Here is an 11,523-nt window from a genome sequence, read left to right as displayed (position 1 = left end):
ACATTCATGGATGCACTTAAGGTCACAACCAGGATAAAATCAGGGTTTCCCCACATTCAAGGGAAATAATTACCCCAGTGAGCCACCAGGGAGGTTTCCCTATTTAATGTTAAAGCCCTTTGGAAACTAGAGTATTTCTCATGTCTTCTTCACCACTCCATTTAGGATCATGCTGTACTTTCTGGTCTGTGAGGATCAGCAAAGATAGATTAAAAACATGGAACAGCATGTCGATAACTGTAGGCCTGGACAATTTGACAATTGATTTTTCTTTTTTATATAAAAATATTGACTTTTTTTGTTGAGAAATATTGTAAATAGAGAAAATTTAATATTTTAAGAAATATATTTTCTCTTTTCCTGCCAAGACTTAGGTGAGACGATTTATGTCGTTGTCTGTTTGGAGTGAAGCTATAGACAGACAGTCTAAAATCCCCCACATATCCACCTCTCAGTGCTTTTAGTTCATCCTGAATTATAGATATATTTTTTGAAGAAAATCTAAATCTTTGTCAAACTCAGCCGCTCCACCGGGTGTACCAACAGAAACATCTATTCGATCAGTAGATTTGACTCTAGAGACATTTATTTATTCTGCCCAGAATCAAGGGAAATCCAAATTTCTTCAGTGTTCTTGCTGGATCTCACTCATTGCTTCCAGAACACAAAGGTGTCAGAAGCGTTAGGCTGCAAGTCTCAAGCAGGACACGGCAGGGCTCCAAGCTTGTCGGCAGGAATCCACATATTTGATATATTACTCATGGCTTTGGGATGCTCCGCTTCATATTCCTTAAATGATTGACATCTGAGACGTTCCACAGGCAAGAAGCTAAGAATGAAGGAGTAGAGAGAAGCACAAGAGGAAATTTTCCCAGGAAGCGCTGATTATATGTTTGGATGATGGCTTGACTGGAAACAGCAACCATCTTTCGGAATGTACATTCAACCCGTGCGCAACTGCAGCATTCATAGATAGTTAGGTGTCCGAGTGTGATCCTCTACAAAAGTCCAGGGTTTTATAGCAAAGGCTTGTTTCCCTAGAAATCCTGATGGCACTGGTGTGAAAATGGGAACAGCTGCATTGGGTCTCCTTAAATCATGTTATGAAGTCTTGGCCTGGTAGTAACCTTGCAGAAAGCAAAAAGCCAGACAGTCCATATACTGTAGCTGCAGCCCCTCAAACGCCTGATTTATCTGACATGCAAAAAAAAAAAAAAGAACTCAGCTCAAATACACCTCTCATATCTTTGTGGAAAGCAGAGTCAAGTGAGGAATCCCTCACTCCCCTTTTCTTTTGAGTAAATCGCTTCTCTCTTTGTTTTTAATGCCCAAGAATGTAAACTGCCATGAAATTGTTTACAAATTTTGGAAAATCCACATTGGCTTTGCATTGTTGCGTTGGAACAAGGAAGCATTCATCTTGGACCCAGAAGACTTCCAAAACTCCCCACTCCCGAAAGTAACGCGAGAGGTGTTGAAAGGTTTGGAAAATCTGAATGACGATTCAATCGGAACTACTTGAGTGTCCTTGAGCAATAGATGGGTTCAAAAGACAACTGATCTATTGTGAAATGAGACACAATCTGACATCACCGGAATAAAAAGGCCACTCGGGTTGCTCAGTGTGGAGCTAAAACGCTGCATCTGCCTGAGAGTTGAAATGCAAGACTGTGTTTGTGACAGACGCATGACCACACATGTCCTGCGCCATGCTCGGTGATGGGTGCAGAGTGTGCTGCCCACAGGAGGCATGTGTGTGTGTGGGGAGGGGGTCAAAGCCTCAGGCACGTGTAAAGGCCTCACGCAATCCAGACGCTTTTCATTCAAACTGCACCTGAAATAACAGTGAAGACGAGGCCGCACATTTCTGAGTCATCACAAGGTCGACAAAGATTCATCAGAGGAAGTCACAACTGATTAATTTTATATGTGTGTGTGTGTGTGTGTGTGCATTGTTTTGATTTTTTAGACGGCCCGTTGTAGGGTGTAAAGGATATTTTATTGTCTGTGCGTAATGTGAGCTGCATAGTCTTCTTCTTCTTCCTCTTCTTTTTCTTCTACTGCTACCCTGTTCCTGGCATCTGTCATCAGAGACAGGAGTGAAACGTGAAAATAAAGATGGCTTGCTATTGCATAACCCGGCAGTATTTTGTTCTGCTCCAGCTCGGTGACGTCATTACGTCAGATAGATTCAACGGAGCCAGAACGTCTTGGCTCAAGTCAGGCCTGCGAGCACCAGAGACCAGTGAAGAAGGTCCCCCAGGGTTTCACTGACAGTCGGATGTGTCGGTGGGGCCCACAGTTTGTCTGGTACTGGGATACCAAATAGAAACAGTCCGACACTGCATACATCAGGACCTCATTACTGGATTACTTCATCAATGTACTGTGTCACATTAACTTTTTGTCCCATGATATTTTTCTTTTTTTTGGAATACATAAATTAAATATCCAAGAGGATAATGATAGAAAATGAAAGCACATTTTCTCTCTTTTAGGACATTCCAAGACATCAATAATAATGTAATCACATTTACTGCTGTAATTACTAAAGCCTGTACAAAAATCTAAATGAATACAGCTTTAAGGAGGTCAGAGTTCTTCTTGGTTTATTCAAACCATTTGCACTCATGGAGTCACATTCCAGTCAGCTTGGCTGTGCTGTCTGGTCAAAACATTTGCACCAGATTTGTTGTGGAACTGTGCGACTGCTCTTCCCCCCCCCCCCTCACACTTTAGATCACATGCATGGCTGTTACCGAGCCACATGATACTTCAGTAAATAAATCTAGTGCAAAATGTGGAATAAGCACGTCGGCTTTGTCGTGGTGAGACTCGAAGCCTAGCGAGCGAAGTTTTTTGAAATGTCTTCTGACCTTAAAGAGGCGTGCTAAGGGGTTGACTGTTTTTGCTCCAGATTAAAAAGAAAAACGACTCATGAATCACACTTGTGACGTGATTTTGCTTGATCCTCGGTGCATTCTTCTTAAAGAATGTTTGTCCAAATCGCCCCTGTGTTGCTGAGCCAAGCGTAGAGTTCTTCCTCGCTGAAAGCTGTTGGCTTTGGCAGCGGCAATCTGATTTAATCTTGGCTAACATATATCAGGTGCCGACTGGTTTTCATACGGGTGGCTAATTACTTTCTATAAGTAATAAAGTAAAAGCTGAATCCGTTACTTAAAGGCTGCTCTGCACAGCAAAATAAAAGCTGATGTTTTGGTGTTTGTTGGAGAGCATTCCCAAATGTCAAAGAAGCATGTAGCCCTGGTTCGTTACGTCCGCTCTTCGGTTTGACCCAGCTCGGAGGATTTTTCTTCTTTTTTTCCAATTATTATTACAGCCATTAATCCTGTTTTAACAGTGGACAATAAATAAATGTATGGGGGAGGTTGCACAACAACAATTATCAAGAGCAAAACTCAAATGTTCACTAATATTTTTAAAGGCCTGAACTATAGCAGATGACAAAACTCTTTTTTGAGAGATGACATTTCTTGGAACAAGGTAATTCCTTGTGGTAAGATGCCGACCCCCCCCCAACAAATCCAGTAAAACCCTCGCATCAACTAGACTTTTCCACAAACGAGACTTCTCTCCTGCCTGGCCACCCTCTATGGGTAAGGAGGCATGCTGAGTGTTAGTCTTTCCAGTTTAGCAATCAACCTCAAGACAGATGTTTTTATCATGATTTATGTTTTCCATTTAAGTTAATTTATAGGGATACGTGAACAATATTTTTTCCATATTAATATCACACTGGGACATGCTGTACGCCATCTGGGAGGCATAATACTATGATTGCAGGCCGAGTACCGACGTTCCAACAACCAGATAACAAAGGCAAAAAGGCGTAGCGTTGTCGCAACCTAAATACCGGTAGTGTTTGGTTTAGCAGGACTGTTCCATATAAATAGCAGCTTAACTTTTTGCAGGTAAAACAGCAAAAGGCCTCCAAACAATGGTAGTGAAAAACAGGACGTTTATTTTGTTTATCTCATCTAACTCGGCCGCCTCCAATGCTTCTTTACTTCCGTCCAGGGCTGGCAAGAGGGAAAAGTCTGAGATAGTCTTTTTGGTCAAAATGAAATGACGATTAAAGTCAAATGTAGTGGGATTAACATCGGTCAGGAAAAATATTGTGGGTAAATGTTTCCATTTCAACTCTGTGTTGCTTTCAGCTGAAGAATTATATTTTCTGTGAGAGGGAGAGAAAGTGTATCTCAGTCAGGGTTTCCTTTTTAACTGTGAAAAACCTGAGTGATGCCTGAATGCTTGCTTCACAAAACATTTTTAGGTGGAGTTTTTAAGTTATATGCTATGAAAACATCAATGAACTCCTGTTGCTTTTCTCAAACTTTGCAGCTGGAAAGGCAGAAATATATCATAAGGCAGGGAAACTATCACAGCACTGAGCTACAAAATAAAATGATTTCAGGAGTCTCTCAGACGAACATGAAAGGAAATAAATATCCCAGAAGACATTCGTTAATTAGCAATTTGAGTCAATTAGTTTGACCTCTACAAAGTGTTAGATATTTAAAGGGTTGAATCATTGTGAGACCATAGTAGACAGTAAAAGTAGAATTTTGGATTAAACTTTTATGTTGCATTGAGCAATTAAAAATGTTCCGTTTGAGTTTGGTTATTACAAATAACCAATTTAAAAATTATACATTGCCAATCAACCTAATTTACAGCCGAGTTCAATAATTTAGCTCCCACAGTTATAATAATTGCATTTTTCCTTCTAACTACTCCAGTGACATTAAATACTGACTGAAATCATTTTAAGATCCACGGTTTTCTGATGTTCATTTTGCACATACCATATGACACCAGCAGGGGGTGCTGTCCACCAAGAAACAGCGCTGTTCAGCCTGACTCAGAATCTCCGCCCATTCAAATGAATCAAGGAGATGATTGTTTTTTCTTCCTGAAAACAATCGCTCTTATGTTTCCCCACTGAGAATGGGACGCATAAACAGGAGGCCACACTCTCACACAATGTGCGGTGCCAAAATAGCATCAGGAAATATTGTGATATTATCGCTACTTAGTTAAAGCAGTTTATACTTTAAAAATAAATACTTATTCCAAATCATCCAAGAACTAAATATATATAAAATAAAATTGAATATCTACCTTGATAAACCTTAAAATTCGTGATATCGATCACCGTGCGTGCACGGGGAAAGTGGTCATGTGTTCTTGCAGCCCTGAGACGACCTTTTTTTTTTTTTTTTTTTTTTTTTGTGCATAGACGATCTTTGTAGCCAGGCTCCGCGGTTTCCACGAGGAAACGCCCGTCCCTGCTCGGCGTCGGTCGGAGACAGGAGCGGCTTGGTGGGCGTGGCTTCTCTCTATCTCATGAGTCAAGAGCTCAAATAGGGAAATCAAAACAACTGCTGACACGGACACATGAAGAAGCGCTTCGTCATTTGTTTTATTATTAGTATTTTATTATAGAGTAGTGTAATTGTTAAAGTTAACGTTTTCAGGGGGGCGACCTTTCCACCAAGGTAAACGCCACGTGCAGCTCACATTCATTTAAACGAATATTAACCCTTTGCTGAACGCATGCTCTGAGTCACCCCATCTAATGATAGACACACACAGGCCTGCATTTTACTTACTGCTACCGGGAAACGCCTGGAACATAGTGATAATTATATCTGCTTATATGCACAAAGTGTTTATTGAAACGGGGGGGTTTTCTCCAAGTTCTTGTCCCAGCATTCTATCCCACTCATACAGTACCACCCAGCACAGATGCTCCATTCAATAGATAAAATGAGTTTAGTCACCTTTCTAGTCGATTGCATGCTTAATTCTGGCAAAGTTTTACGCTGGATGCCGTTCCTGCTGAAACCCTCTGCTTTTATCCGGGCTTGGCACCGGCTCAAGGGCGGCGCCACCTATGAGGGCTGCATTAGTCATGTTTATGATTGAGGATTACATGTGTAGTAATGTGTAACGAATGACTGTTTTTGCAAATGTTGCAGAACAATGGGCCTCCTGCAGCTGCTAAAATCACAGTTCCTGTTCCAGCTCCTCATCTGCTACGTGTTTCTGGCCAGCGGCCTCATTGTTAACACGCTGCAGCTCTGCACTTTACCCCTGTGGCTGGTCAACAAGCAGCTGGCCCGCAGGATCAACGTCAGGCTGGGCTACTGCATCGCTAGCCGTGAGTACTGCGCCTACTCTACGTCACTTACATGATGCTGGCGCTGATTGTGTTGTGTTAGCGATACTGCAAGGAAAGCGATCATCCCCGTGGTAACTTGCCTCGGATAGCACTGAGGATTGAAGCTCTGCGAGCGTACGGTTGAGTTGCTATTTAGCCTGCATGAAGCCTGATCCCTTTTAACATATCTTTTATATGTTGTTGTGTCGTAATAATAAAATAATAATAATAAAAATTTAGGGGGACAGAAACGGAGATAGTCATCGCGACTCACTCCGGATCACCCCCCCCCCTCCCACCCCCTTTTTTGTCCACCTACGTTGCACATATTAAGTGTCTTGGTAATTTATTGAAATTTATGTAATTTATTGTCATTCATTGTCATTTTACATCTGTGGTGTGATTTATTGTAAGTTTGCATCTGTGGTGTAAAATTATTATTATTATTTTATTTTCTAATGTTATTTTGCATAAATTGAGTAATTTAATATTGGTTTTATTTTTATTTGTATTGCAAAAATTGTACTGTTAAATGTCGATGATTTATGTACTAAGGACTTTCAACGGAAACAAGACCGCAAGGGCTTTTTTGAAATGCTCCTCTTAGACAGGATGTTTGACTTTATTCGTACTGTAATACATTCTACTGTGTGACTGTACTTGTACTTGTACGCTAACATTCTATCTAATAAATATATTCATCATCATCATCATCCTCAGAGATGGTAGCGGTCCTGGAGTGGTGGTCTGGGACGGAATGCACGCTCTACACAGACCCAAAAAGTGTTCACCTGTATGGGAACGAGAATGGGATTGTGGTTATGAACCACACTTTTGATATCGACTTCCTGTGTGGATGGGCTTTTTGTGATAAGTTTGGAGTTCTCGGGGTAAGAGAGATTGGCCTTTTTGTACACACCTCAAAATATTTGTTTCTTTTTTTTTTTACATTAGTTCTGTCCTTCATTTATTTATTTTTTCATGCTTTAATTCTGATACTTTTCCAGAGCTCCAAAGTGTTGGCTAAAAAAGAATTGTCCTATGTACCAATTATTGGCTGGATGTGGTACTTCCTGGAGATAGTTTTCTGTAAGAGGAAGTGGGAGGAGGACCGGAGGACGGTGGCGCAGAGTCTGCAGAACCTGCGGGATTACCCAGAAAAATTCTGGGTACATTTCAGATTTGTTCTAAAAGCAATATGAAAGTAAAATTCATACTTGACATCACGCTCATTTGCATTTTCAAATCTACTTTCCCTGGGGGATAGTTTTTGCTTTACTGTGAAGGGACACGCATGACACCGAAGAAGCACCAGATCAGCATGCAGGTGGCTGAGAGCAAAGGCTTACCCAAACTCAAGTATCACCTTCTGCCTCGGACCAAAGGATTCTGGGTAACTGTCCAAAACCTCAGAGGAGTAGGTGAGTGTCCGTCACTGGTAAAGACGGATCACCTGCAGACGTCTGGCTCTGTGTGCTGGATGTCTGTGGAAGAGAACATCCAATGGGGTTGACGGCTCCCTGTAACCGCTGCTTTGCCTCTTCCAGTCGCCGCTGTTTATGATTCCACGCTGAACTTCAGAGGCAATGAAACGCCCACCTTACTTGGAGTTCTAAGTGGCAGGAAATATCACGCAGACTTATATGTGAGGTACAAAGACGCCTCTTGCTGTGACAATTCCACGACATTTACCGGTGCAGCCGTCGATCTGAGAGGTTTGATTTCCACTTTTCCTTGTAGGAGAATCCCTCTCGAGCTCATCCCAGAAGACGAAGCGGCGTGCGGCGCCTGGCTCCACAAACTGTACCAAGAAAAGGTGAGAGCGTTTCGAAGCTTGAAGTTTCTAGTGGATTCGGCATCCCCCACAGGATTCTGTCATGCAGCGGCGGGAAGCGCCTTGAAGCCTGAATCATGAACATGAAGCATTTATGAAGGCCGTCCTCTTTTTAAAGACACTGCGGGGAGACCCTTAGGTTTAAGATGTTCATCCTTCTTCCATCGCTTAAGATGAATTTACCTCAAGTTCTAAGCTCCTCATTTCATTTGAACTGGCTTATGTTAAATATCTCAGAAGGCTGTATATATTTGCCATTTTTGACCATTTCTAAAGATATTCAAAGTGCTCTAACTTAGAACAAACTTCTGTTCCTCTTTCAATGACTTTGCTACTGTGTTTACGTTCCTCTCTGAACAGGATAGTTTTCAGGCGGACTATGCGAGGACAGAACGTTTCCCTGGTCCCACTGTGAGTCATCCATGTCCACCCTGGGCCCTGATGAACTGGCTGTTCTGGATCTGCTTGCTCAGCTACCCGTTGGGCCTGTTCGTCTGGCAGCTAGTCAGCTCTGGATCAGTTTTGACAGTTGTGGCTTCTATGGCTTTGTGCTCTGCAGGTTAGTTTAATGCTTGAGATCATTGCCCTGATCGACACCCTGGGTTTCACAGTCCTTCCCTCATTTTAACCAGCTCCTTTCTGTTTTAAATGTTCCATAAAGCAGCAGATTTGACAACTCGAAAGTAAGTCCCCCCCCTTCTTAGTAGCATGTCCTTAACAACATTCAGGAATGTTATCACTTTTTAGTTAACATTTGCCTAAACTAAACAGTAAACTGAGGTGTTACATGGATAAATATTTTATTCAATAGCATGTCACAGTTTTCATAATGTGTCACATGCTGTTATTTTGAGGGAGATGAGCTCTATTCTAAAAATGTATTATTGATTGTCCCTTAAATTCGAACAAAATTCTTTATTTTTTCCAGATGTGGTTGTTGACAGATCATAGTCATTACCTACAATTTCAAAGTGACAAATTGATCCATGTCGTGAAAATCTAACTGCAAAATGTCATCTCATACTTTAAGGGGAGATTTTCTAAGATATAAAGATATTTTTCAAAGAAAAACCCCAAACATATTCTGTACATGATCTCAAAGCCTGTCATTGTTTTTTTGTTCAAATGCTGTTCTTACATCTTTTCTGACTCTTTCCTTCTCAGCTTCAGTCGGGGCTCGCTGGATGATTGGCCAGACTGAGATCAACAGAGGTTCAAACTATGGGATTAAGGAGGCTCCTCTAAACAACAACTAACTGCTAAACCAACCAGGGCCGCTGCTTTCGTGCACAGCAAGGCTGCAGGCAGTATAATATGCACTTCTCCCTCTGACAGGACTCCCCCCCCCCCGGTCTCACAAGTTCAGACTTGAGTGGAAAGGTTTGCTGCAGAAGCTCATGATGTGAGAATGAGGAAGTCGAGTGGGGTGGGAAATATCCACTCTCACTCAGATATTTCCCACCCCACTCGACTTCCTCATTCCCATTTACTTATAATGGAGGCTTTTTCCAAAAATATGCATTCAATTCACTCACCACAAATCAGTCAAAAAGGGGTCCGATATGCACGATTATGTAAAATGTCTTCTGGATCAGATCCAGAATGAGGTCAGGAAAAAATATTACATTTTAACATTGAAAACCCCATTTATGATTAAAAAATCTGTTAAAAATACACATGAACTCTGATTCACTTTCACTTTTCATGGTTGGTGTGTAAAGATACCAAGAACAATGTAGAACCTTTTGATGATGATCCAGATCACCATGTGGACGGTGTAAATCCAATTAGGAGGGAAACGAGCTGCTTGGCGGAGGTCTGCGCTCTCGGAATGCTTTTTTGGTTTTCACTGAATTGTAGTCTTTTTGAGCCTACTGAGCATGTCACAGACTCCAAAGTGGGGATGAACGCTAAAGCGATCGCCGATGATGATGTCAAAATGTTTTCATGGATGCACTTTTATTGATCTCCAGACGTCTCCAGGGATCTTGATTATTATACATACGGGAGACAACCAAACCAACACTTGAATTTAGAATTTTAGGTGTGAGTGTGTGTGTAAGTGGTTGCTTGTCTTTTGTGTGGCCCCGCGATGAGCTGGGGTCTCATCATGTACCCCGCCCGCCTGACTGTCACCCGGAGCCAGCTGGGATAGGCTCCAGTAACACATGTGACCCTCAAGGTGGATAAAGCAGCTGAGAAGTTTGAGGTCATCATCTACAAGAAAATGGATGGATGGAAAGATGACTGGATGGACGGAAAAACAGAACAGACAGTTCCTCCCTCAGGTTGTTATCTGAAGACACATGAAGTGTGATGAACAAATGAACAAATGACCAAAGTTCCTAAACAACTGTTTGTGTGGGTGTCTGTTTATTTAATGCCTGGTCTTTTGTGTGAGGGTTAAATCTCTCTTTTGTTCTTTCTTTTTTACAGTTATAATTTGAATAGCCAACTACATAAAGCCAAACAAGCGTGTTTTATGTTCTTTTGAAGAAGAGTTCAAAATGTTGTAAAATACTAAATATAAGAGGGCATCGTTGATTGAAAAAGGATTTTAACATCCATGAAGCTAAAATGTGAAAATTAATAACGTTGAATATGGACTTGTTGTAGGCTTTAAAGTGTCACTGCCGATATTTCCTAGCATCCTTGGATATTCAAAGCGTGCGTAAAAATGTATTTCATGTGGATTTGCTTGGAGCATTTGTCTATTTGACATGAAAAGCTATTGAGAGATTTCAGATCATCCAGGATTCAAAGAAAGGCAGGGTACCTCAGCTCTTCTTCCCAGTGGATGGATATGGAAGTTTTCATGTACAGTACCAAAGTATTTTACTCACCTCATGAATATTTCATAGCCTCCATGTAGAAATGAAATTAAAAGACAGTATTTCATCCCAAACGTTGACTAAATTCTTGTGATAGCTTTGCACCAATGTACAGTATATAATTTATCTTTATCTTCCAACACACACGCACACACACACACACGTTGTTATTGCAGTCAGTTTACTGATTTCAACCTGAGGTAGTCTTTTTTTTCCCCCACCTGTTGGTGGAGCTGTTGGTGTGAGAATGTGCAGCTTAGGAGTCAGGACTGAGAAAATTACAACAAGGTTTTTATAAATAAATAAAGACACAGGATAGGGAGAAGAAAGGGATGTGGTAAACATGCAAGAGAACAACCGGCCATCCGCTGTCTGTAAGCCCGTCTTCTGTTATGTACACACAGCTTCGACTTACACCTTTTTGACTTTGAACATGCGACACATGAATGTAAATATCCATCTTTAGTCGAACCTCTGTTTTTATTTAATGTGGAGTGAATCTGAGATGCAAAATATATATCAGATGCATGAGAGGACAGTCAATCTATATTTGTTTCCATGGTAATTCAGCTCTTGATTTACAACGTGTTCTAATGGAGGCATATGATGGGCAAAATAGGTGAGAGTTTCTTTGAGACGGAGCTTTAAATTTAAAATGATTTAGTATGAAAAAT

The 11,523-nt window shown here is 41.2% G+C and overlaps 1 protein-coding gene across 1 annotated transcript; it reads left to right on the top strand.

The window, feature by feature from the left end:
* The first annotated feature begins 6,006 nt into the window (after positions 1 to 6,006).
* Positions 6,007 to 9,339, top strand: agpat4 (1-acylglycerol-3-phosphate O-acyltransferase 4 (lysophosphatidic acid acyltransferase, delta)). The gene is made up of 8 exons (XM_068741331.1): positions 6,007 to 6,184; positions 6,905 to 7,074; positions 7,192 to 7,353; positions 7,452 to 7,605; positions 7,732 to 7,834; positions 7,925 to 8,000; positions 8,379 to 8,577; positions 9,183 to 9,339. The coding sequence occupies exons 1-8, from the start codon at positions 6,007 to 6,009 to the stop codon at positions 9,272 to 9,274; spliced, it is 1,134 nt and encodes a 377-aa protein (XP_068597432.1). The 3' UTR covers positions 9,275 to 9,339.
* Positions 9,340 to 11,523: the final 2,184 nt, after the last annotated feature.

This window comes from Brachionichthys hirsutus, chromosome 7, assembly GCF_040956055.1.
Source record: "Brachionichthys hirsutus isolate HB-005 chromosome 7, CSIRO-AGI_Bhir_v1, whole genome shotgun sequence".
NCBI lineage: Eukaryota > Metazoa > Chordata > Actinopteri > Lophiiformes > Brachionichthyidae > Brachionichthys > Brachionichthys hirsutus.
This window is presented reverse-complemented; position numbering and strand designations above follow the sequence as displayed.